General features: G+C 39.4%; 2 protein-coding genes and 1 pseudogene across 2 annotated transcripts; all 3 read right to left on the reverse strand.

The window, feature by feature from the left end:
- Positions 1–1569: 1569 nt before the first annotated feature.
- On the reverse strand, positions 1570–3935 carry LOC113164456 (annotated as a pseudogene).
- Positions 3936–9129: 5194 nt separating this feature from the next.
- rmc1 (regulator of MON1-CCZ1) lies at positions 9130–16508 on the reverse strand. The gene is made up of 21 exons (XM_026362264.1): positions 16315–16508; positions 15820–15896; positions 15620–15704; positions 15286–15342; positions 15076–15162; positions 14840–14980; positions 14499–14602; positions 14300–14389; positions 14059–14164; positions 13844–13952; positions 13437–13481; positions 13287–13340; positions 13053–13181; positions 12727–12833; positions 12419–12538; positions 11934–12011; positions 11585–11689; positions 11233–11301; positions 11062–11149; positions 10372–10509; positions 9130–10094 (listed from the first exon to the last, which is right to left on the reverse strand). The coding sequence occupies exons 1-21, from the start codon at positions 16411–16413 to the stop codon at positions 10015–10017; spliced, it is 1968 nt and encodes a 655-aa protein (XP_026218049.1). The 5' UTR covers positions 16414–16508; the 3' UTR covers positions 9130–10014.
- Positions 16509–18491: 1983 nt separating this feature from the next.
- On the reverse strand, positions 18492–26012 carry riok3 (RIO kinase 3 (yeast)). The gene is made up of 13 exons (XM_026362281.1): positions 25977–26012; positions 24489–24604; positions 23986–24128; positions 23703–23810; positions 23201–23310; positions 22962–23105; positions 22653–22780; positions 22358–22540; positions 21948–22107; positions 21724–21804; positions 20959–21048; positions 20649–20762; positions 18492–19327 (listed from the first exon to the last, which is right to left on the reverse strand). The coding sequence occupies exons 1-13, from the start codon at positions 26010–26012 to the stop codon at positions 19214–19216; spliced, it is 1527 nt and encodes a 508-aa protein (XP_026218066.1). The 3' UTR covers positions 18492–19213.
- Between the last annotated feature and the right edge of the window lie 1466 nt (positions 26013–27478).

Below are 27478 nucleotides of genomic sequence, written 5' to 3' on the forward strand. Positions count from 1 at the left end.
GAGCCTAATTCAGAATTAAGTGTAGCACTCATAGATTAACTTAATGTACTTTGAAAAGTATGACTGAAATCATTTGACGTAACAGTATTCCTCCTAACGTTAAGTCTTTTAGACAAATATTTACCAACAACAGACAATATTTAACCTTTCCTCATATGAAGCTTCTAACATTTACAAAGACACACATTTTTTGTTATTGCCTGAAGGTTGCAGATTTCAAACAAACTTCTTTGACTTTGACATTATGGGGTTTGTAGAATTTTAATGAAAATATTGAATTTATCTATTTTGGAATAAAGCTGTAACAGTACAGATGTGGAAGAAGTTAAGTTAGTTATAGTAGTTCATCATTAACTGTCGGTCAGGAAATCTAGTCCTATTATTTAATGTTAACTTGTAACAGTCCTGGTCTCAGAGACTGTTCCTATTCGAATAAGAAGTTAAAATACATAGGGGCAGATTGTGCACATAGATTTCTAAATTGAGGACAATTAAATAATCTGTGCGCATGCATTACTTCATTTGTGTTCTCGATTTAGATCTTGTTCATGTGCTGCCACGATTAGAGCCTCTGTGCTGTTTTTCAATCCAGCGTTGTCCAACCACTGCTAGGATTTGTCAATGTGCTGATGGTACATGCTGTGCCGGGGTTTGTCGATGGTTCCTGAATGATGGTTCCTGTTGTTGCTCCTCTTCCTCCTTGAGTTTCTGTTGCCTGAGGTATTCACTAAGCATATCATCAGTTGGGGGTCCTCTTCCCGATCTCTGTTGTTTCTCTGATGGGCTACAGTAGATGCTCACTAGCTTTGATGCTCACTAGTCCTCCACCTCCTTCCTTTCACTTCATGTACAGTCTCAGGATTCTGGATTTGGAGTGAAACCCTCCGTGCATTGTTGGGAGCTTGATGATAGTGGCTTCTATCTCCCCTTTTTCACCAGCTTATTCTCCTGGCTGAGCATCTGATAACTGGCAGTTTTTCCCCATACAGCGGACTTTTCAGGACTCTCTGCAGGTATTTACCGGTTGCAACTTCCCTTGTGGCCACTTCACGTTTCACGTTTGTTGGTGAATGCTACTTTGATATCGTGCAGTGCACACTGGCCATTTACACACTACTCCTGAACTGGTATATTTCACAGGAAAGGTAAAGACCCACATCTATTACACAGGTGAATCTCCTGGTTTACACTGATGGATGTTGGACAATATTGTGCTCTTTGTGCACAAAGTGTTTGTGATGAATTGTCTCTTCATGTATAAACTACTTTGCTCCTTGCTGTTCATTACATTGTGATTTTGTTTTTCACATTTTTAAAGCCCAAATCAGAACAGGTTGTGGTTTTTGCTGGATGATATTTAAATATCCTAGAGACAGTATTGTATTGAGACAGATTACAGTGAAAAGATGCGGTCGAAATTATGTCAAAATAATAGATATAGTCGCTACACTTAATTTAACACATGAATACAGTTTGACACCTGATATAGACAACACAAAGGACACCTTGTTAGTCAATCACCCTTTATTTAGTGGCAGCAACTAGAATGGACACAATCCAATCCACGCCTTAGTGCGTGGTGATCACCTTAAAAGTAGAAAGACAACATTTTTAAATATGACATTCCTCCCACTCAATTTAATAATCTTTAAAATAATAGAATCTTGTCAATTCTTATGTGACATGAAAATTGAGAAGTTGTTTTAGGTCTGTGTGTCTGTTTAAAGCCTGTTACCGGTGAGCGTCTCCATTTCCAGAGGAAAACTGTTCTAATGCCATGAACTCATGTTCATGTTCATCGTGTATCATGCTTTTCCACTTACATGGTTGATCCAGAAGATGTAAGACGAGACTCTACTGAAGGCAATTGGCTTCTTGGGGATGTTGCAGCCAACAGAGCCAGTGACCGCCACACCGTGAACAGTCCAGGAGCCGTCAGGGTTCTGACAGTTCAAGGGGCTGCCTCCATCTGCCTAAACATTAACACAGACAAATGTGATAATTAACATAAAATTAGCACAAGAATAGCCAGGTTGACTGGACAACGTCTGAATGGTGGTGATCCAGTGTACACATACATGCTAAAGTTTAGGTTTTGAGTTTTGACTGTTAAATCCTGTGTACAAGTTAAAATTATTATTTTATTTTTTATTTTATTGGAATTTTTTTTTAAATGACTCAGACTCACAGCGCAACCAGCTGTGGTTCCATATCCTCCGGCGCAAACCATGTTTTTGTCCGCCAGGCTACCCATCCAGTCAGGCCTGGTACAGATAAAATTGTCGACCACAGGTGTAGGACCCTGCTGTAGAGTGCTAGTTAAACCTTCAGAGGAGAGAAAGACATTCAGACTTCATGTGGACTTCAAGACTTTCTTTAAGGTTGGCCCGTCTGCAAGACCAAATCATAGTTAAAAGTGATTTTGAAACTTCACTGTGTGGATTAACATTTTCTGCCGTTTCACCTGAATGTTTGTTAAAACATTAAAGACATTTTTGTTACTAGATTTGGTTGATGTTTGCTTTTATTTTCAAGTTGACAGAACTTACCCCACATATCTCCCCAGCCAGTGAGATAGCAGGAAGCATCAGGAGACAGGAGTTCATCAAACCCGGGAAGACAGGCAGCCATGACGGTATCAGAGAATTTGACAGGGGCCTACAGCTTGATTAGGGCAATGTTATTACTGGAACATGAATGCAAACAGAGTAGAACATTTAGAAACAGCATGTTAATGAGCATTAATGCTACGAATCAAGTGCTGTACTTAGAAGTGCAACATGTTATCCATTGTTATTATGACTGAGCCCACCAGAATCCTGAGTTCCAAGCTTCATTGACGATGCTCTTTTCAGCCTCGAGGACAATGGAACAGCCTCATTATCATACAGATTGTGTTTTCCAATGCTCAGTCTGAAGCTGAAAGCGGACGACCTTAATTGAAAAGAGATGCTGAAGTGAAATAACCTCAAGAGACTCGTTCACAACAGACAACCTGAGAATATAACAGAGATAAAACAGTTCTGTGCATAAGAATAAAGCAGAATTGTTCCTGAGTATTGTACAGACCTAATCCACAGCTAACAGAAGTGTTAGTTTAAGGTTACTGCTTCTAAAATAGGATCAAGCTGTGACTCTCTCCAAGGGTTCACTTACATTTACCAACAGCAGTGGGACTGCTTTTTATCTTCAATAAAAATAATAAAGATTTGATCATCAAACCTACCTCAGTTTAAAGACTAATCTATGTCAATCTGCCAACTCAGTGTTTTAGTAACCCTAACCCTAACCCTTAGAAGAAGTATTGAAGTATAAGTTAAAGTGAACATTTGAAATAGAACACACTAACTTCTTCTTCTTTCTGTCCTGCTTCTGTCACTCTGTATGATACCGTAGGTCTGTCTGTCTATGCTCTTCCTGCCTGTTTGATTTAGTTTGTAAGCCACACCTGACGCAGCGAGCAGCAGTGAGGACCCACTGGTTGGAGATTAGAGCGCCAGCACAGGCATGGACGTATCTGTCAGTACTCTGGAAAAACTGCACAGACACCTGAGGAGAACAGACATCAGTGTTTATTATTAACTAATGACATTTTATGTTTTTTAAATTCAGTCATGGCCGGAATTTAAAGAACATCCAAAGAAATACTGTACCTGCCAAGGCCCGCTGTGCTTACGAGCTTCTTCTTTATCAACCCCCCCAGTGATTGTAGGGGGGTAGGTGGGCCGGCCGCAACCGTAGGCTGAGAGACAACAATGCACATTGTGGTGATTGATCTTTAATTACATCTCTTAACATCAGCAAAAGTTAAAAATCCAAAAGGTTTACTAGCAGATCATTGGGACTTTGTGTAAAAAAATGTGGATAATTGTCTGATGGGAAGAGTACAGGAGCTTACCACCAGCAACAAACAAAGCTAAGATCACGAACTTCATTGTGACTGTGCTCATTAACAGCTCAGAGAAAACTGCGACTGCTCCTCCTTATATAGTGCATTAAAGGGCCACGAAAGGTAGGAGGGAAAGGTGAAGATAAGTAGCCACAGATATCTCCTCTATTTGAACTTCACAGATCTCTCACAGTGAACTGAGTTTGTTTGGTTGGAAAATGATAAAGTTCCTGGCACAACTTAATCTACTGTCGAAGTCCCAAAAAGAGCCTTCAGCAGCAGTTGCAGATTATCAACCAACTTTATTATTAGAGGAAAGTTTGTGGTCTTCATGACAAAATGTGTAATTCTGTTGTGTTAATTAATATAATTGACTTGTTTAAGATCATTCTACAGTATCTCTGTCACATATAAGTCTGCACTTTGACTAGCTCACTCCAAAACTGAACTTGCTGGTGTTTTTTTCAGATCACTCAGGATTCTCTGGTTGAGTGCAGAATTCTTGGTTTCATCAATTATAAAAATTCATCCAGGTCCTGAATCTGCAAAGCAGCTCCAGACCATCACAGTACCACCCCCATATAATAAGATAAGATAAGATAAGATATTCTTTATTGATCCCACAATGGGGAAATTCAATTGCTACAGCAGGTAATGTGCAAAAAGAATGAGAGGGTGTGCAAAAATACAAAAGTAATAAACATTTTACGAGAATCTACAACTATATACACTATTACGACTTAACATATATAATATGTTATATGTAATAAAAAAAAAAATTAAATAAAGTAAAAACAATACAGTCAGATGGGCTATGGACCGATTTTGTACATGTATATTTAAACTGTGGCATTGTACAGTCTAACAGCTGTGGGAATGAATGACCTGCGGAACCGCTCCTTCCTACATGGAGGGTGTAACAGTCTGCAACTGAAGGAGCTGCTCAGTGCCTCCACTGTCCGATGTAGTGGGTGAGAGGTGTTGTCCATGATGGATGTTAGCTTGGCCAACATCCTCCTTTCACCCACTTCCTCCACAGAGTCCAGTGGACAGCCCAGGACAGAACTGGTCCTCTTGACCAGCTTGTTGAGCCTCTTTCTGTCTGTCTGTTTGACTGTTCGTATGATCTTTTTATGAAATGCGCTTTGGTTTTATAACATATATACCAGGACACACACCTTACACAAAAAGTAATTTTGTCTCATCGGTCCACTTTCCTTTGGGGTAATCAAAATGTTTCTTAGCACATGTGAGACGAGCGCTTTGTGTTGTTTTAGGTCAGCAGTGGCTTTCGCCTTGGAACTCTATCGTAGTCATAGATGTCACGTTTGTCCAGTTTCTTTGTTTTGTTGAATCCACCACTAGCTGTTATCTTTCTCTGTGCAAAAGAAAGCTGTCTCTTCGGTCTTACATGTCCAGCGTCTGACTCCACCTGGCTGCAGCAGCATCTCCATGATTTACTGGCCATAGTCTGAACAGTGGTTCTGTTGTTTCACTGGGACAACAGAAGGCCTGTATGTGACTCAGAAACTCATTTCACATTTCATTTCTTAGACAATGTGGAAAAGACGCTATAAGAAAGACGCAACAGCTAGATAAACTCCATAACAAGGATAACGACAAATAACTGTGCTGCCAAAACACATGGGAAGCACAGATAAAGACACAGCTGCATTTGTTTCTTTAAAAAGTGAGGAGGGAACAAAACTCTGTGGATATTGCGTTGATGTTTCTGTTTGACCGAACCGGTCTGAGTGACGACACAGACAGAGAATGTATCTAGTTCTCAATATCATGTTGTCAGACAGACAGACAACAAGAATTAGTCAGTATAATGACTAGATTTCTTATTTACTGAACATTTTGGATACGATAACTCCATACTTTTTAAAGGAAGAGTTTTTTTTTTTAATCCAGCATCATTTCTCTATTTTTCCTAAGTTCAGTATTAACATCAACAAGTAAAATCTCTTCAATAAAGTCTCTACCCCCTATCGGTAGAGGGTATCTGCTGTATACTGCACACTCTTAAAATACAAGCTCACAAAAGTCTTGTCTGATGAGCATTGTCTGGTTAAATTTGTGCCGGCAGGATTTATTAATTATGTGGTCATAAAAAAAAGAAAATTAAAAGAACAAAGAAGTGGGAATTTGATTCAAACCATAAAGGTTAATTTCAGTATTAACTAATAAATCTCAAATATTTTAATGTTCTTTTTATTGGTCAGTTTGAAAAATAAAGATTTGATTCTAGTCTAGATGTTTATTCCTCAGGTGAATCTGAACCCAGCCTCCCCCCCAACACACTAACCCTCAGCAGCCAGAGGGGGGCGCTCTACAGGAGAGAGGCGGCTACAGGTGTGTGTGGTTCTCGGTGAGCAGGCGGAACATGGCGGGGGCTGTTGCAGAGAGACCACAGTGTACGAGCCGTGGGTGAAGTGTGGTGCAGGTTGTTGGTCTGAAACTAAGTCTGGAAAAAAACAACCCAGAGGCTTTAAAACGAGCGAAGAGCTGCAGGAGCTGAGTGGTTCAGGTGAGTCCACGTCCACAGCTGCTCTGTGACTCGTTCAGGTGCTTCACACGTCGTGTTCCTGCTCGTTCTGTGGGAATTCAAACTTTTAAAAGACACAAAGCTTCTTAAAGCTGGAAGTTAGTGAGGAAACAAAAAGAAACTCCGCTTAAAGTGAAGACAACATGCTGACAAAGACAAAGAAAAGGGACCCTAAAGGTCATGTTTAGCTTTTTACAGCACTTCAAACAGGTCCTGGTCTGAAACGGACACATTTATCTTTCTAAACCAGCTCTAGACTTTAAAGATTCATTAAAAGATGGGTTGAGATTTGTGAAACTCCAGAAAAGGCCTGAATAGTGAAAATAGGCTAAATGAGTTTTTTAACCCTACTTGCTGGACCTGTTCTAATCTTGTCTACATGTGAGGACAACAAGACACAGACGTGGACAAAACTGTTGGCAGCCGTCCATTAAAGAAAGAAAAACCCACAGAGGTCCCTGAAATAACGTGAAACGGACAAAAGTAATAATAAATGAAAAATTCTAAAAGTTAACTCCTAGAATCAGACACAGATTTTGAGTTGTGGTTCAACAGAAGTTTATTTAAAACAACAAAGGGATGTCCCCTTTAACTTAATCTTATTAAGGTATTTTGTTCCACTCCTCGTTAACAAACTGCTCCAGTTGTCTCAGGTTTGAAGGGTCCCTTCTCTAAACTGCTTGTTTCAGCTCTTTACACAGATGTTCAATATGATTTAGATCAGGACTCGTAGAAGGTCTCTTTAGATTAGTCCAGTGATTTGTTCTTAGCCCTTTTTTGTGTTTTTCGCTGTGTTCTGGGTCGTTATCCTGTTGGAGAACTATGACCTGTGACAAAGACCAAGCTTTCTGACACTGAGCAGCAATTGATGGTCTTAAGCTTCATTTTTACATAACCCTGATGGTGCGATCTGATGCTGATGTACCTTGAACTTGGATTCCCCCCTAATCTCTGTGGAAGTTGCACTAGATGGACTCTTAGTTACCATTTGTATTATCTGCCTCTTCAGTTTGTCATCGACTGTCCTCTTGTTCTCTACAGTCCCATGGACCTTAACTTCTGGAAAATATGTGCTACTGTAGTCACAGGAACATCAAGCTGCTTGGAGATGGTCCTACAGCCTTTACCTTTAACATGTTTGTCTCTTTTCTTTCTAATCTCCTGACACAACTCTCTCCTTAGCTTTCTGTGGTCCATGTTCAGTGTGGTAGACACCATGAACAGCACAGTTCAAACCCTTTGAATAGTCAGACTGACTGATTACAAGTTTGAAGACACCTGCAATGCTAATTACAGGACACACTTTAGTTTAACATGTCCCTATGGTCAAATTATCCTTTGTTGGTCTACCATCATTTTTTTCCAGGCCAGTTTCATTAGTTTGTTCTTCTGTTGAACCACAACTCAAAAGTCAAATCTGATTTTCATTAGTTAAGTTTTAGTGAATATTTATTTATTATTAAATTTGTCAGTTTTGTCAGTTTCAGGTTATTTCAGTGACCTTTGTGGGTTTTTCTTTCTTTAACAGAGGGGTACCAACAATTATGTCCACCTGTCTAAACCCCAACCCCTATTGTCATTTAGTCATGAAATAAAGTATAAAGTACAATTAAAGGCTTAAAAAACTGAAAAAGTTGCTTTATAAGCGAAGTCAGGTTTATCTTAACCTCCCTCTTAACTGCTCAGTCCTTAACTTCAGCCTCATGTGACTGTTGAAAAGGAACCACTTGTTAAATCCCCTAACGATGGTCAGTGTGGTGTTTTAAGTGGTAGATTTAAATACTGTAGTGAACCATATATAATAAGTCCTCACTTGATGTTTGAGGGGAAGTTGAAGAGTTAACTGATGTTAGTTAGTTCGTGGTGAAACATGGAAACTGCCTGATTATTCTGTACTGAAGCTCAATGTATTAGACATAATTTCACTTCACTTTCACTGTTCAAACTAAAAGATAATTTCATGTTTCATGTGTTGTTGCTGGAACTTGTTGATGATCATGAAGTCATAAAACTCGGGTTGGTATAGAGGATTGGTTTAGTCTGTTTTGTAACATTATAATGGGGATTTTTGTCTTCTCTCTCCCGTAGTTGTGTTTCCTCCTCTCTGTACTCTTCTGCAGGTATCCTCAGCCTGGAGCTGTACATCTCCAGAATCCAGTTGACCTGCACAATGTTTTTGCTGCTTGTTGTTGTATTTTGTTGCCTGCTGTTCTTTCCTCTCTCCTCTTTCCACTCACTCCAACAGATCGAGGCAGATGGCCGCCCACCCTGAGCCTGGTTCTGCTGGAGGTTTGTTCCTCTAAAGGGAGTTTTTCCTCTTCACTGTCTCCTGGTACTGCTCAAGTAAGGTTGGTGAGTTTTCTATAATTAATTAATTCTGTACACAGTTATACTGTGTAAGGTCTTAAACCTTAAACACTGTAAAGTGCCTTAAGATGACTTCTGTTGTGATTTGGCGCTATACAAATAAAACTAAATTGAATTAAGGTCAGGCCAGACATTGAGTGTCAGTAAATATGAGATGCATCAGTAAAAAGGACTGAAACCATATTTGAATAATCATCTTAATCTTTTTCTACAGTTCTATACATGACTGATTTGTGTATCTGCGGTGCATTCAGGGGTTATAGGAACTTGTGGCTAAACATAGTGTCATTGAAAATGCATCTTTATAAAGTAATAAAGTACAGACAATAGATTTATTTTATTAAAAGTACAGCTGTTTAAATTAAAATGATTTAGACTGTTAGTTACACAGAAATTAATTAATCTTTATCTTACAAAATAAACATGTTTCATTCATTGCCCACTTCATGTCATATGTACAAATCCTCAAATATCTCAATATATGTTTACAGGTGCAGCCTTTGGCCCCGCCCCAACAGATGACATCAGAGCATCACCTGAGTTGCTTACAGTAAGTAGGGTTCAAATGCACACTAACAGCTGTCGTCACCTTCTGATCATCAACAACCATATAACTTATTTATTATTGGTCTTGTGTTTACTTGATGGGATGTTTATCAGATGTGTGATCACCTGCACCGGTGCAACTGGCGGCATCAACATGAGAAACCAGCAGGACGTACCGCAGGTCAGTAATCTGATACCTAATAAGTCCTCACTTCATTTACAAGGGTAAAGCTGTAATGTTTGTAGAGAACGAGGTCATAATATCTTAGGAATAAAGCTGTGAAGTTTTCAATTTAAGTAAAACTTGTGATGTTTGCAGGAGTCATATCTGTGGGAGTACACATGCACGGCCCTAGATGTTTGTGACTTGTACCTGACAACTGGATTTTTATTTGGGACAGTCTGAGGGACCCGGAAACACCTTCACAATCAGGGTGAGTCTTGACAAAGATGTTTTCTGAATTTTGAAAAATGTGACCAGGACTTCTTTGCTTTGTAATTCATGTTTTCTCCCTGTGGCCATAAGTTGATACGTGAGGAGCTAGTTTTAGTAGGACGCATGAAAACATTCATGTCCATGATGGTTTGCTCTCTGTCAGGTTGTCTCCTGGCTGACAGTCAGACCCGGGCTCGCTGGCGGTCTTTCCCAGTCCCCGTTGGTTCACACAGTGGAGGGTTTCATCAGCGCTTGATCCCCAAACAGCTGCTTGAAGTGGGCCACATGCTCCTCACAGTGCTCACCTGGTGAGACAAACACAAACACAGGTTCATGTTAATAACTGATTTCCGAATAGTCCGCAGTCCTTTTATTATTTATTTAGGTCTCAGGCTGAGCAAGATTAAACTTATTATGATTATATGAAAAATAATTAATTATTGCCAACTGACATTTTAAAGCCAAATTAAATGATAAAGACACATTTCTTAGTTATTCAAAATAAAAACCTGTTAACATAGCATCACAGATTATATTATCTTGGTAATTTAATGTCCATGACGTGTGTGTGTGTGTGGTCACCAGGATTAAAGCTGGGGCTTCCTCTCAGCCGCTGGTTTCTCTGCTGGAACGACCTGAACACTGTGTAGAACAACATCTGGTCTCCGGTCTGTCTCGCTGCGTCCAGAAACTTCCTAGCCGACACGTTGTCATGTCCACCTGCCCCGAGGAAACAGAACCAGGGTTAGTTTTTCTGATTCTACTGTAACTTAACTTTAAAGTAAATATGGATAAGAATAGTTTCACATAAAGACATGAAAATCTGAGATTATTTTATGAATATAAATAAACTGCTGTTTAAAGAAGTGACTAATGACAGTCTACAGAGTTTAATAGATTAGAGTCTGAGTCTGTATATAAATGTACAACAGGGTCAGAACGTCTGACAGCGCAGTGAAAACCTGTTACAATGCAGCCGCATTAGGAAGAAGACGTTATAACTTGAACACATCCAAAACATCTACTTTAGCAAGAAGACCGTAAACAAAGGCCAAACCATGTCACAAATGACATGAATCTGTTTGAGGCTGCTAACTAAATGAATTGGAGCTTCTGTATGTCATGTCCAGAGAAGACATGAACGAGGAGCCTACAGGACAACAATAAAAACTACAGGGGATTTTCCACATCTTGAAAACATGGTTAAAAACAAAAAGATAACGGTTTAAGCTTTTAAATAGTCTCCTGTTAGTCAAGTTATCATGAACGTACCGACACTGCGGATGAATCGGAGCGCTCCCAGAACCTGCTGCTTCGACAGCAGAACCTCTACGATCTCGTCGTTGGCTGTGGACAGACGCTGAAACACACAAAGTTTAAAGTCAACTCACAATAATACAAATAACAGGCCAATCTGCAACAAGCAGGTGTTTGTGTGTTTACCTTCAACATATCCAGGGACAGCTGGTGAGCAGGAGGATACGTGCTCTCAAGAGACAGAAGTAAACAGGCCTGAAACCACACAACATGAAAAGGTGACTTCTGATCTGAGCTGCAGAAGATGAAGATGATGAAGACGAAAGCTGGAACATGTCTGTGAGAATAAACTAAATATTTCATTCTGTTAGTGGCCTAACTCTGGTGATTTCCATGAGTAATCTTTACCTGATCGAAAACAGATTAATTAAAACATCATCATCAACTGCAGCCAGAGTTGGTAACAAAAGCAAATCAAGTCAAATTTTTATCAAACAAGTTATTCTGCACATATGATAAAGGATGTGTCTGAACGCACCAGTGGTTTGGAGTCGCTGAGGACGTGATACTGCAGGAACTGGTGCAGCATGTAGAACAGGTTGTGTTGCACCAGCGTCTTGATGACCAGCTCGTACAGATAATGCTGAGACAAACAAATTCAGACATTAATGTTCAACAAATTACAAAGGAATAGCTTCTCCTCAGCTTTCCTCTAAGCTACATGTTAATAGTTTACTTCCTCATAGTCCACATTTCAATTTACACTGTTGTGTAAATACACTTACAGATTATTTTAATTTTCCTAATAAATAATATTTTAGCTACAGCTAACGTCACAAACCAATGAGAATCAAAGACTTAACGTGGAAAATAAGGCTCGGTTTTACCTGGACGGTGATCTGGAACTGGTTCAGAGAGCGGATGTACTCCATCAGCACTGCGATGATGAACTTATGGGAGACACCCTGCACAACACACACACACACACACACACCATGGTGTTAGAAGCTAAACAAGGTCCTATGTTGGACACAAAATAGAAGATCTTTAATATTTCATAGTAAAGATCATACTAAGTTGAGCAGTTTGCAGCATTTCTCAGTACTTTGACCAGTATAGAACAATAACTCTCAGTTTATCTTTAATTTCACTGTTACTGGCCACCAGTGATGAGGTAGATGGATGGATTAACCAAATTAAATAAAGTTTTTGTTGAAATGCAGACTTGCTCATTGTCTGTCTACAGTAGCAGCTTAGATTGTTTGCAGAGACTAAAATTAAACCGTTAATGTTAATTACAGTCTGCGACTACCAAAATATCACTTCAGCTTCACAAGTCAACAGATAAATAACAGTGTGGGTGTGTTTGTACCTTTCTCTCTGTGAAAGACGACAGGACGTGTGTGTACATGTCTGACTGGTCGATAACCGCCTGAGTTCTGACCGGACGTTTCTGAGCTGCGCTGCCTCGACTCGGACCAGTTTCCATCGCCTACAAACGAAAAATTAATCAACACAATCAACTCGAGTATAAGTGAATCACACATACAGATTTTTCAGGATTAAACATCTTACATAATATCAATGTTTTAAATTTTTTTTACCATAGTCGGCTCTTCAATATGTAGAATAATTTAACAAAAACAAACTGTAGCTATGAACCAACCAGTCCTCACTCACCACTGTGTAGCTCTGCTCGGCCTCCAGGTAATCTTTGTACACCTGGTTGAGTTTGTCAAAGACGGTCGCCACAACAGGAAGACTTCCCTTCTCCCCGCCCTCCAGAACTGAGGAAAGGAAAAAACTAATTCCAGCTGAACTGCAGAAAATTGAGTGGTTTTCATGTCTGATCTCCAACATTTTAAGGTTTGACTTCCTTCCTGCTACTGTTACCCCTCCCCTCCCATTTATAAAAACAGTTCAGTGAATTAATTTAATCAGCATATTTCCTGACAAACAAACCAATGGTGGTAGAAAGTGAAGTGAGAGCACACAGACAGACATACGCTGTGAGCAGACAGATAGGATGACCATCTTGCAGTCTCTCCGGCGCAACAAGAAGTCCATCAGTTTGCCTTTGTCCTGCAGCAGGTTGACAGTTGGAGGCAGCTTCACCTGCAGGTACCACAGGTAACCTGACAGACAGAAAGATATCAGTAGCTCTAAGCTGGAGCAAAATACAAATCACAGAGAGCAGTAAAACCGTGGTTATGCATGTGTTTATGTAGCTTTTTTCACACCTTCACTAGCACTGATGATGATGTCTGGTTGGAAGACGCTCCACGACGATGAGTCTACAGGACTGGTCAAGGTCAAAGCTGTAAAATATACACCTTCAAAGTACAGAGAGGAGCCAGTAAACGTCTGTTTCTGTTAGACACAAAGGATACAGAGCTGACACGGCACCGGAGGCTGAGAAGGAACAACTGCTGGACCTGCAGAGACGAGAACAGCGAATGAACCAAAAGAATAAAGAAATTAAAGGTTACAATCTCTGAACCAGCCACGTTCAGAGAGGATTAACATTAACATTTAAACCTGGATATAGTCTGCTCCTTCTCAGTCAGAACTCCATCAGATGTGAACACATAGAAGTTGAGTCACATTTGTTTATCATAATCTCTGATGTTCATCCAGATGCTTTAGAACTTGCCTTAAGATTTTAACAGCTAATTCTGCTCATTTTAATGAGAACAGGATATAAAATAAAACAGGACAGGAAAGAGAACTGCTGATACTGACCTGTAGGGGACGAGCTGATAGGCATTATTTTAATGAGGGGTGTGTGTGTACGTACCTGACAGAGGTATCCTGTAGGGGTGTATGGACCTGGCAGGTAGGACAGGTTGGTGTGTGTTGACAGCAGAGTCAGACTCCCTTAAGTTGATGTCGAATATCAGAGATGTCTGATAAACACACATGCAGTCGGTTTAAATAACAGCCTCATAGAAACACAGTATAAACTAAGTATAAAACTCATACACACACACACACACACACGCACACACTGACCTGGGAGCTTTGATGATGAACCACCACCAGGTTGTCCACGATGTTCAGAGCAAACTTCCCTGTGGTGTTCAGCTTTAACACATGACTCTTCCTAAATACACCCTCCCTGAAACACACACACAGAGGTTAGGACATGAAGCTTTGGACATAGAAGCACCTGCACTGTGACACTAAGGTCTAAAACTCCAAAGCTAACCCTTCAACATTAAAACTAGAGGCTAACGTGGGTGTGTGTTTATACCTTGGTAAGTGGTAGAGCACCACCTCTGCTCCGGGACTGTTGGCTGTTCTCGAGTGATGCTTCAGATACATCACATACAGCTGGCCGTAGCTACAGACAGAGATAATTTGGAGATTTTTTTTTTTTATTAAGGAATCACATAAATATCTGTTTAAAGAGTAGCCATTATATAATACAACTGTGATGGCAGCTGACTCACATGGTTGCCATAGCGATGTCTCTCTCTGATAGACTGAGTTTAGCGGGTTTGGGGACGACTGGCAGCTCAATCTCAAACTTGGACATCTTTGACATGGTCCCATTCTGCAAAAAACAAAAAATCAAACTGATCTATTAGCTAGAGTCATTCTTCTTATTTTTATTATTATTAAACAATGATATCTAAATTATAATAACCCAGAATGACAACGTGAAAACATTATTAATAAACTTTTTTTATGTATTAAAAAATTATTATTAAGATCACACTAGGTGAGGGGTGTCTGTGTGTGCATACATCATCTAACCACAGTGCATTAACACACTTCAGTCTCTCCTCACCCTGAAGGCGAAGGGCTGCAGGATGTTTCCCTGCACGGTGGTGGACAGCAGGATGACAGCTGTCTCTGGACAGTACTGGTACCAGTTCACATTAATGCTCTGACTCTTCAGCAGCTTCAGATTGCGCTTGTCAGGAAACACCTAAACACACACACAAGCACAATATTAAAATATCCAGGGTAAACATTCCCTCTTGCGAGTTCATTTAAAACCAGGCTCAGATGATGTCAGGTTACCTGGTAAAACTCTATTCCCTGATCTGTGATGAAGACGATCTCGTTCCAGTTTGTCCAGCAGAATCCCAGAACATTAGCGTTCCTCATCTACAGGGAAACAACACAGCACAAAACTTTTCTTCGTCTAAAACATAAAAGTGTAACTCTTCTTATGTAAGAACTCAACTCATCAGAAAGAAGAAAAACAAAGTGAGGAAGGTGATAACATACCTTACATTCCTGGGTGAACTCTGTGTGTGGATAGTCAGGGATGAAGTTGATGAAATCCTACAAAAAACAAAATCACTAGTTAAACTCTTATCTTTAAGTCTGGTTACCACAGAGGTTCAGAACAGGGCAGCACAATGAAATTATGCTATTTTTAACTTAAAAACAAGTAAACCAACATTATCACCACAGAGAGGAATTCCTCTGCTAAATCATACCTGCATCTGAACTGAGATGAATTTTCAAAGCTTTTGAATTGTCAAACCAAAAGAGAAAATATAAAGATCTCACAGAGAAGCAAACCTGTCAACACATCGTGTTCTACTCTTAGACTCACCACAGACTTTGAGGTTCTCTGAACTGCCAGGATTTTATTTCCGATCGAGAACTTGATGCACTTCACTTCTCCTTTATCATCCATTCTATGGAAGAAAACAGACATTATGTGATTAACACTGTACACTGTACTGGTACATTTGTTTAAGCACAGTTCTTTGGACTATACTTCATTACATATTCCTGCAAATGTTAATATACCTGAAGGCAACGCTACTCTTGTCATCCGGGCCTTTGACCACCACACCTGTGGCTCCACCTGAACGAACTGCAAACACCTGCAGCAAGAAACCCAGACACAAGAAGCTTGTTAATTTTTGGCATTTGTTGATTAAAAAAAAAAAAAAAAAACTAGACTAGACTAAATTCAAAATCAATCAAAATATCTGTTTGTTAGTAACTTAGTACTTTTCCACTGTGGTTCTGTCAGGATTGATTCAATTAAGGATCACAGTATTTTTTCCATTGGTTAAGTTGTGCCAAAGTTTAGCTGTTTACTCTAAACTATTAATATATCTAAGATTACCAATTATTTCATATTAATTAGACACCATTTCAAACGGTACACTTCACATGGAGTGCAATAAAACACATTTTATTAACAGCCTCGACTACTGTTGATATAACTGACTGTGAACTGACAGTTGGCTGAATTAGCTAGCTTAGCCGCATCAGCGCTAACTAGCGTTAGCTTACCTGCTTGTTAGCCTCGTCGAAGAAGACGTTGTTGACGCTGGAGGCATGTTCAAACTGTACCGGGTTCTCGCACAGCTCTAGGTAATGTTCCTCACTCATCCTCACACACCTGGCTGCCACTTTATCACGGGTTCACCCTCAGTTTAGCTCAGTTTAGCGTCCTGACAGCCACAGCAGCAGAACCGGAACCGACGACGGAGCTTCCGGTTTGATCCTTCACAATAAAACAACAGCTAATATTGATTTTTAACTCCTGCTAAGCGGTTTCGTCAGCCATCTGGTAACAGGGGGAGAATTGAATTCATTAATACAATAAAAAACAATAAAAACAATAACAAAACTGCCGAGATCTCTAAACTATTGGACTATTCAGTACAAAATTTCACCTTAAATTTAACATCGCTACATCTTGTGTTTTATTTTTAAAAAATCTGATAGGAAGTTCTCTTGTTTCTGTGCAGTCACGTGACAGAAGATCACGTGAAAACAACCCAAGAAAAAAATATCAACAAACTAAACATACAGTATGTTAGAGTAAAAATGATTTACTCACTGATTTATAATTTTCTTATTACAATGTTACTTCACTCATAAGAATAATTTCTTGTTTTTTACTTATTGTCATTATGAAGGATACATGTGTTTGATGTTTAATCCTGTAAGCAACAAGAGCATGTTGTACTGTGCTGAAGCTGCACTTTGAACACAGACGGGAAACAGGAAAGGTCAGGAAAGGTCAGCGGCCTTGAAGTTGAAGAGTTCTTGTTGCTATACTCCTATAAGCAGTGTTTTATCCTTGTATGGAGTTGTTTTTCTTACAAGTGTGTTATCTTTCTATGGGGTTCTTTTTCTTGTAATGTGATCACCATTTAACCACACCATTCTTTGTTTTGTGTCTTTATATTGTTACTGAATAAAAAGCCAACAGAGACAGTTTTCATGGTCACTTTTTAATGTCACCAGTTTCACACAGAGAGCACATCATGGAGCATTAAATGCAGAAGCACCATTCTTCCTCATCGCACAGTCAGTCATGATAATGAATTTATATCCATTAAAGACAAAACACATGGTCATCTGCAATAAGAAATTAACCTCTCCCTACCTGAACTACTTCTTGTCTTTTACATTTAATGACAAGATGCTAGAATAACTGGTTAACTTGGACTCATGGCATAAAAATTTCTTTTGCACTTTAAATTCAAGCGTTACCCAAACGTTAAAACCCATGCTCTAGCTCCTAACAAACAAACCAAACCACACTGACTCGTTCTACATTTCACCCCTGAACTGCTGAAAACACAGCAACAGAATTTAGAGAAGAGCTGAAAGGATGAATCAACTTGGCCACTATTTAGATTATTTTATAATTGATTTAGTCATTGGAAACCAAAAATGGTCAATATTTAATTGAAAATTTTAAATGTCAGGATTTGATGTTTTTCTTTCCTGTTAGTCACTATTTTATAGGCAAATTGATTAAGACTGCAAATAATTAACTTCAGCTGTAGTGAGGAATAAAAAATTAAAACATGCACAAATAAACTCAACTTTCCTCAGAGTTCTGACATGTTTAACTTTTTTCCTCTTATACACTCTCAGGTTTCCATTAAAACATCTTATATAGTGAACCGATACTGTGTTAGTGTGCTGAACTCCCAAAAGAAAGCAACTGCAGACTTTATCTAATAATGATAAGATCTTGCAAATATGAGAAAATGATATAGTGATTAATGGTACAGGAGTTGAAACACGTCTGTAAATACAAAGTGCTTGCATACAGTTGTATTCATGTAGTTCCCTTCAGTGTGTGAAACCTGACAGATGGAGGCTTCTAGACTGAAAAACTAATTTAAAAAATGGCAGACGAGAGTTAAGGCTGGTCGATCTACTGCCTAATTACACACGGTATTAAAACTGCAATGCTGAAGCTTTCTCACGTTGGTCAGATAATAAGTCGTTTCAATGATGTGCTGCGAGCTCTTATTAAATTCAGCTGGTAATAGGGCTTGCAGAGCCTGACGTAGCATAGAGGACTTAGACACACAAACAGGGAAGGCAACGGCGGGGTCTTGCTTAATAGTGCATTTAAATTTATCACTTAATACTTCATAAATAGCTAATATTATTGTCGTCCTGCAACTTACCACTCCTAACACCTGGTGTAAAAAAGTAATTAAGTCAATTCAGACATTGTGGCTGCACAGATTTATTTCGCTGTGATTTGGCAGCATAAAAATCAGCATCTGAGTTCACCTAAAATGTTATTTCCTGTTGCTCTTTAATCTGTTTTTAGACAATTTCACTCGTAAACCTTCAGAGCACGTCACATCTGATTCATCCCTGTCATCCACATAATTAAACTCAAGATGCTGTTCTTTCTTTCTGATGAGCACCATTAAATTAAAAAAAAAAAGTAGAATTACACTGATTATTTTATCCCCACTTTCTGAATATTTTTCCTGACATTAGTGGAAACTTTAGCATCTCCACTAAAATTTTAAATAAATATTTAAGGGTTTGTGTTTACTGTTGGTTCCAGCTGAAAGAGGTTCTACATGAAAAACTTTGCACAAAAACACTAGTCAGCATCAGCAGGGGTCAGCATTAACAGAGGTTATGAGATGTGGCCACAGCTTCAGAAAACCCTGTTGGAGCCTCTCGGCAGCCAGAATGCCCCAACTTCAACATCCAGCTCAGTAAAATCATTCCTCCTGCAGCCAGGAGGAGGCGCTCCGTCCTGCCTCTTTAAAGGAAGCAGTCAGGGAATGGGTCAGTGGGTGATGGGGGCAGGAGATGGGAGTTGGCATGTCCTCCAGACGCCTCCTCCGGTCACCTCCTCCTTACAGCATTTTCACAACACGGTGGGATCGTGAAGAGAGAGCGAGCTGGGCGAGCGTTAGTCATGGGCGTCGGGTTGTAAAGGAGGACTGCCGTCTTCAGAGGCAACAGGGAAAGTTTTCTTCCCTCGCCTCTGCACATGATCCTCGTTCCTTTTCTCCAAAGCTACAATCTGTCAAGAAGAACAGAGAGACCTTGTTTACCTGGTGGTAAGCAGTCTAAATGAACATCTGCTCTGCTGCAGTCTATCATCAAGTTCTCTACCTTTACTGCTCTGAATTCTCGCTCGTTCAAGCTGAAGAGGAAAATGTTTGAACCTTTAAGGCTTTTTAGGGATGTAGAATTGTATCCACGTATTCTGTACATAACATCCCTCCTATGTTCTTCTCACTAATTTGGGGAAAACCTCTTCATCCGTTTTAAATGTCTAAAGGTGCAGAAGTTTTAAAGTAAAAGTTGTACAAATCAAAACTTTCCTTTAGGAAAAACATTTCATTTGGGACATTAAACTATAGAAATAACATTTGACTTGACTCGTGGAATAAATTATAGACCAAGTACATGATGAGTGAATGAAAAGACAAAGGAAGAAGAGCCACTATATATATATAAAAAAAAAGAAAGAAAAGTCACCACCTGGATTTAACTAAGCAAATAGGTAAGAGCCTCTCATTGGATAATTACTGCATGGGTGAATATGTTTCAGCTGGCAACAAGTTATTAAACCCTAACTGATGCAGTGAGTAGCTTCTCATTTCTCAAACAACCACATCTGGAGACACATCCTGTGGTTGTGGAAAAGATAATATAAGAGGATTTCCCACACACACAATATGAAGGGAACTCAAGGGATTGGGACTAAACAGCTGTGTAGCCTTAAGAAAACCACTTGTCAGTGAGGCTAATCTGAAAAAAGGCTTAAGTTTTCTAAGGAGTGTAAAGCTTGGACTCTAGAGCAATGGAAGGTCATGTGTCTGATGAGTCCAGATTTACCCTGTTCCAGAGTGATGGGAGCACCAGAGTAAGAAGAGATTAGGATGAAGTGATGTACCCATCATGCCTAGTGTCTACCGTACAAGCCTGTGGGGGTAGTGCTATGATCTGGGGCTGCTGCAGTTGGTCAGGTCTAGGTTCAGCAATGTTATGAGTCAAAAGAATGAGGTCAGCTGACTACCTGGATATACTGAATGACCAGGTTATTACATGAATTTTCCATTCTTCCCTGATGGAGTGGGTTCTATTCAACTGTGAGTTTCTTTAAGTCTCAAGTAAAAGTGAAACTCTGATCTTCCTACACACACAAGAATGAGCAGAAAGTAAAAAATCGATTTGATGTTGGAAAAAATAAACTTAGTCTAAATGTAATCAGTAATTTTAAAGACCTATCAAAGACATACTTTTTGTTTTTAGGGACCTGCAGTAACCCTGAGTGATGTCATTATTAAATTAACTGAAACAACAAAACAAAGAACAGATTAACTTGTGTTTGTTACCTCAGCTATGAACTCAGCCTCGTCTTCTTCACCTACAGGGATGTTCAGTCCGGTCACGGCGTTGAAAAGTTCGTACACACTCATCGCCTCGCTCACACCTCTCTTCTGGAAAAACTGTGGCAAAAAAAAGTCACACATACACGTTCATATTTCTTCTCTGGTAGTTAATGTCCAGATGAGTGATGCTGTTTGTGTGTATTCATGGATTTAAGATGAGCACCTACAAACACACACAGAATCCCACTGAGGATTTTGTATCATACAAGTCACTTTAACAAGAGTTGCACATGAAGAAGAAACAAGGTGTTACCGTGGCAACGTTCCTGCAGTCTCTGAAGAGGAACTCCAGACCGTGAGGGTGGGTGGGCTCGATGGATTGACTGACGTCTATCAACCACACCTACACAAACACACACACACACAATCATGAGAACTGTGGTGGTTAAAAGAGACTTATCAAGTGTTTGTTTAGTGAACAAAAGAATAAAAAAAAATTCTATTAACACATTAATCAACATAAAATATGATTCAGAGAGAAAACAATAGAAAAAAACTAGATCGTTACATAAAGATGTAAGAAATTGAGAGGAAGGGGAGAAAAACAACTGCAGGGGAAGCAACAAGAGAAAATAAATTAATGTTTAGTACAATATTCGAGGTGTTGATTTATTCTATCACATCAACTTTTAATGAAGCAACTTTGAACTTAAATATGACAAATTTTGTATCAATACAAATTCTCCTTGGACCTTTGCTCCAAATAAAACCAAAACAATTAAAATCAGGTGTAGTGATGAATCAGTCCTTAAGGACAAATCACCAGATCTGTGTTTGAAACATTGAGGCTTTCACCATGACACCTGCTCACTGTGTATCACACGGTTTTAACTTGTTTATTAGACTGACATTTTAAACAGAGGACGACACAGCAAAGAAGAAAAACGTTTATTTGTGAGTACAGGCAGAAGAAAAAAACAGACAAAAGATGATGCAAAATAAATAATTTAAAGGAGAACAAATGTGATGTGTTAAAGAGTTAATGAAACTGACAGAAAAGACACAGACACGGTCGTACCTTCCCCTCGTGCCACAGCATGTTGTATTCACTGAGATCAGCATGAACCAGATTACACTCCTGATACAGCTGCTGCATCATCTGCACAGAGACAAACAGCAAACATGCACTGAGTATAAATAAATGTCTATCAGCAGCACGCAGCATCACCACTGCTGCCTTACAAGTACTGTATTGACAAAGTACAGAGCACTGTGTACAGGACTGCTGTGCAGTATACGTACATGTAGGACCTGGTAGTAGGCTGTCTTCAGGTCCTCTAAGCCCAGAATAGCATCTTTGAGTTTAGGAGCAGGAACGTGGTCTTTCCCAATGAACGACATGACCAGGATGTGTTTCTTCAGCAGCACCACCTCTGGACAGGGAATCTCTGCTTTCTTCATCCTACACACACACGCACACACAGGAGTGTAATTACAACAACAAGTATGCAGCAGAGGAAGCAGCACTACGTTTTTTTAAGAGGTTTCAGTCATTTAAGATGACAACGGTCAAGTGTTTGATCACAATTTGAAGCTGAAACTATTAGTTAACACAAACAGAAACTTCTGTCTGAACCAGGATGTAATAAGCTAGAACTATCCTTTAAATTGTAATTCACAGCAGCAGTAACAGTACTAGGATCAGCATCTACCTGCCCAGGTTGTGCATCTCCTTCTCAGCCCACAGCCTGATGATTTTGCGAGGGTTCAGTTTGCTGAAACGGTCTTTGAAGCGATAGTCATCTTTGATGTAGCGGTCTCTGTTCTTGAACTCGTTCAGTGTCGTCTTAAACACCTTCAGCACCACTTCATCTGGGACGGGCTGCTCCTCCATGCTAACATGCACACGGTAAAAATTTAATTCAGTGTGGACTGGATTATTTAAGAAGAGCTTCATTTGAACATTTCATATGATCCATGCTCTTGCTCTAGCCTTTATTTACCCACCTCCCTCCATCAGCGTGAAAGACGACAGATTCTTTCCCTGTGCTTATGCAGCCATTGATATTTTCGAGCACACCTGAGTTCACCATCTTGTACATCAGCAGACGAGTGCGAGGGTCGACTGCTTGTTCCTGAGGAGACAGGAAGGAGTTTTTCCTTAAGTATGATGAGGTTTGGATGCTGTTTATGTGCAGTATTCAACAGAACTGTCAGTATCGCTTAATTATTACGAATCCACTCTATTTAATACTATTACAGTTTTATAAAGTTCAGTGAAGCCTGTTCTTTCAGGAATGGGGAAGTGGTACGTACGGCAGTGGAGTGCTCCTTCTTCTCGTGCAGTTTGGCGCTGCGTCGCTGCTCACTGTAGCAGTGCTGCTTCAAAGAGTTGAACACCTGATTGGACAACTTGAGGTCCATCCCCAGACCATCGCCGACATGAACCTCTGGAGCAAACTGCAGCAAGAAGAGAAGAGAGAAGCTCAACATACTGTATAATTACAGCGTGCTTTGGCCAAAGTGTACTGTATGTGGTAAAGAGTGCATCTTACATTGTCCATTCGGGCCGTGTTCTTGCGGCCGCAGGTCTCTTCGTCATGTTTGGTTGTGATGTTCTTCCCTTTCCCAGTGAAGCCTTTCCGGGGTGTGGTCTGAGGCTTTTCTGTCACAGCGACCAGCATAAAAAATATAGTCATGGAATGAACTTTGACTGTTTATGTGAAATGTGTAGATGTTAAGATGTTTAGAGGTCTTTGGGTTAGCATTGTGACTCTAGAAGCAGCAACCTTCTCTTTTTTACAATTGTGTTTAGCTTCAACTAAAAAGGAGTGTGAGCACCCTGTCTGATCCAGGGCCTTAGTTTTTCAGTTCTGTAACACTGTCAGAATCATGATGGAAAATTAACATTCACTGGAACATCAAAATTACATGATGTACACACCTCCCAAATCTAGTCTCTAATCTAATCTCCAAAACAAACAAAATGTGGTGGAGAGCTGCACGTTGAGTGAGCAGCGTTTCTGTTATGTTGTCCACCTGCTGTGGGTATGTTACCAGCTCTGTAGGGGTCGTGTCTTGTATCCTGCCAGTCCACCTCATCCTCTGAGCTGTCGCTGTCTTCATATGGATGGACCATGCGATAGTTCTCAAAGGAGATGGACACTAGACACAAACATTGAATCACAGACTGTCAGTGATTACCAAAGCTTTAATCTCTGTGTTTATTTCTTTAGTCCATTTTAATCATCTATAGGTTTTGTAGAGTACACAAACTAAGCAAAGGGAGTAAACTTTACAGAATTATTTTCTATTTGTGTTTTTTATGTTGCGGTTCTACCTTTGCTGTCTCCGTTGAACTTCTTCTCTTCACGTCGGAGTTGATTATCAAACTCTCGGTCGAACTGCATCTGCAGCATCTGGGCAAGCATCAGGTCGCTGGTCGTATCAGGGGCTTCATCTGACAACAGATCTGCTCCAGACCTGAGACACAAGTAGGAAACAAAGGGAAAGGGGTTAATGGTTAAAGGTTAAATAAAAAAATAAAGATTGTAAAACAACATTAAAACTGAGGACAGATGAATTTCTCCCTGACATTATGTGGACATTAATTTCACCATGTGATTTTTACACAGCTTAGTCATTTATTCAGAAAATGTCTAAACACCTATATATGATATAAGAGATTGTAAACTTTAATTTAAAATGAACAAAACAGCCTCTTTAAGTTGTGACAACGGAACAAAGTGTCCTTATGGTGATCATGACAATCAAGATAAAATGTGGCCACAAAACCACAGGAAGACGTGTAAACAAACACAGATAAACCACGTGAGCACTTACTCCGTGAGTGTAGGAAAGGCATTGTTCTCTTCATCCAGTTGCCGAGCCAGCTGCTCGCTCATCACATCAGCCAGAGAGCAGGCCGGAGCCGCCGGGGCCACGGAACCCCACGGACTCTATATACATTTGCACAAATACACATTTGCATGATTATTTCCCATAGAGCCACCACATTCATCATCTACACTGAGCTGAAACTAACCAGTCTGTCTATTGTTGTTCAGAGTACCACCAGTACTTGGTTGTAATTACACAACAGACTGTTATAATGTTTAAGTGAACAGACACAGCATAAGAAGTAGTGAGATGAGTGAGGCCAGTTTGAACAGACAACACTTGTCTGTTTTAAACAAAATGTCCTCACTACACGTATCTGACAGTTTAAGCTACTTTAACACAGATTATAATTAATATCACCTGTACGTACGTAAAGTGACCCCACCTTTACCAGCTGCTATTTCTGTTCCTTATTTTATTAGTTACTAGAAAAATATTGTCAGAATAATTTTCACCTTTGAGAGTTTGATTGTTTACAGAACAAATGTGAAATTAGATCAAAATATATTTTCTCCTTTTGAAACATTTTTAAATTATTTTTTATTACTACTACCTTAAGTGTTATTTTGTGACTAGTAGGAAATAAACATTGATCATTTTTCACATTAAATATTCATAAATCAGTGACTGAAGTGATACAATTAATGAAGGAAATCATTCAATAATGTGTTGTGTGTACAATGAAACTTCATCTCTAATGAACCATTGACTGTGAGTCATGGATGTACAGAAACAATAAAACAACAAGCGAGACAAGTTCAGACATGTCTGGTCTCAGTTCCTTCTCCAATGACCTAATGGGTATTTAGGGCCACACCCACAGCATATGAAAACTGATGTCTTACTATATTATTGTCTAACTTGGTCTTTATATCTGTTTAAAATAGCTTGATTGATTCCGGATGTTGATCTCTTTATTTTACCTTAATATGTCTACTTCTGAAGTCCATATTTTGACTTTTTCACGTAATTTGTTCATTTAAAATCTGGAAGGTCCCATCTGAACTCTCCCACGATTCACAGGCTTTAAAATAATATTCAGAAAACTGGAGACATGTGCGGAGGCTAATTCAAGGTTGAAATAGAAATGTTACTGCTGTATTTATTCAGTTTACGGCAAACTAGCTATCTCCTATACTCCTATAGGAACATTATTATAGAACATAATGCATCGTACATAAGCTTATTTTAGTGTTTAAATTGTGTAAAAACGTATCACGTCATGGTAGAGGCAGTGACCGACAGCTGCTGACTTCAGTGTCCGGTCACAGTGAACTATTTTCAGCCTTTTAAGGAGAAGAGCGACAGAGAGACTTAACGCTGCTGGACGATGATTAGCATCAGCAGCTAGCAATACTAGGCTCTTATCTGACTTCGACACGTTCATTAAAGAAACATGAGACCACAATAACAAATTAGAAAGTTTCTTACCTTCCGTGTTTCTGTCGTGACTCCTGTTTGATCCATGATTTTAACAGCGATTAATTTATCGATTGTTTGTTTAACGGGTGAATGGTGGCTAGCGGCTGAGCTAACGTTAGCAAGCTTTAAAGGCAGATTTAGCGACAAAAACAAGACCTGAAATGAAGGTAATAACAAGGTCCCGCGATGTGACACTCAGAGAAAACAGTTGTACAAACTTCAAGTAATATAAAAAGATAATTTACAAGTTAGTAACAAAGCTAAATATCAACCCGAACGGTTAAACGAGGTAGAGAAACCTTCACTGAGGTGTTACCCAGCACCGTGAACTTTGGCACAACAGGAAATGCGTCACCGTCCGACGAGGCTACGGGCTACTACAGCAGGCCTTCATAATAAAAGCCTTTACATCCGTTACCAAGCTGTCTTACTTTATTGAGCTTCCTCTTTAAAATGTAATAAAAATTGTAAAACTCGGCGGATTAATCGATCGGGTTCAAAGCAAAATATAAATAATTGATGAATACAAGGAAATAAATCATTAGTTATAGCTCCAGACATGTGTGTATGAACATATAAGTCAATATGAAACATTTATGTCTTAAACACCGTTAATTAATGCTGAAAGTAGAATAATGTGTTTTCATATAGCCACTAATCATGTAATTCATCTTAAATAAATTAAAATGTTAACTGCTCACTTTCAAAACCTCTTTAATGGTTTAATGTTAAGACGTAATGAACAAGTAATTAAAGCTACTCTTCCCTCAGACAACCCTAAATAATAATGTAAATATAAGTTATAAGACTGAACACTGTATTAGGCTGTTAAATCATTTATGGAATTGTACTCGACATGTGTGCGTATCAGCACGCGTGCACGAACCACAGTCTGTCCAGGTTACCTCGTGAACGCGCACGGCAGGGGCGTCCAGGTGAGTGAAGTCCGACAACAGGACCGGAAACTCGCGAGTGCGCGTTCAAAAATAAAAGCGCGGAATTAGTTTTGGTTGCGTTGTTCTGCTGAAAATGTAAATAAATGATCTAATGATGTATAACTTAAATTATATTTACTATGATTTACTATTTGTTAGGATTTTATCTTACTTGTCTTGTTACATAAGTCTCCCCATTGTAAAGATGTTGCCATGTTCTACATATGGTTTTAGAACTTCTATTTTGTTAGCAAGGCCAAGTGAGTGTTTGTTTATAAAATACATAGATTGATGGTGAGAAAATGATTTACCTGTGGGTGCAGAAAAGGAAATGATCCACCACCAGACTGAACAAAACTCTTTTTACCGTTTTATGTTTTTTGTTATTTGGTGTCTTTTGTAATGTCTGTGCCTAAGTGCATACTTTTGGTCACTGCTTTCCCCTTTTTGGTATTTGGTGTCAGTTTCTGGTCATTTTGTCACTCATTGTCTCTTTTTGGTCGTTAGGTGTATTTGTCTGTTTGTTGTTAATAGATTGATTTGTTGATTTCAGTTATTTATTTATTATTTTTAGTC

The sequence above is a fragment of the Anabas testudineus genome, chromosome 2 (assembly GCF_900324465.2).
Source record: "Anabas testudineus chromosome 2, fAnaTes1.2, whole genome shotgun sequence".
NCBI lineage: Eukaryota > Metazoa > Chordata > Actinopteri > Anabantiformes > Anabantidae > Anabas > Anabas testudineus.

What these genes read in the sequence shown, in the direction of transcription:
- riok3 (XM_026362281.1), bottom strand. Translation starts at nt 26,012, where the DNA reads ATGGATCAAACAGGAGTCACGACAGAAACACGGAAG. An exon ending in ACACGACCCCTACAGAGCTG is followed by an intron (nt 23,311 to 23,702) that starts GTAACATACCCA and finishes TCGCTGTGACAG; the next exon opens with AAAAGCCTCAGACCACACCC. An exon ending in AGGCTGAGTTCATAGCTGAG is followed by an intron (nt 19,328 to 20,648) that starts GTAACAAACACA and finishes TCTTCTTGACAG; the next exon opens with ATTGTAGCTTTGGAGAAAAG.
- rmc1 (XM_026362264.1), bottom strand. Translation starts at nt 16,413, where the DNA reads ATGAGTGAGGAACATTACCTAGAGCTGTGCGAGAACCCGGTACAGTTT. An exon ending in AAGAGTAGCGTTGCCTTCAG is followed by an intron (nt 15,705 to 15,819) that starts GTATATTAACAT and finishes TTTCTTCCATAG; the next exon opens with AATGGATGATAAAGGAGAAG. An exon ending in AGGGAATAGAGTTTTACCAG is followed by an intron (nt 14,981 to 15,075) that starts GTAACCTGACAT and finishes GTGTGTGTTTAG; the next exon opens with GTGTTTCCTGACAAGCGCAA.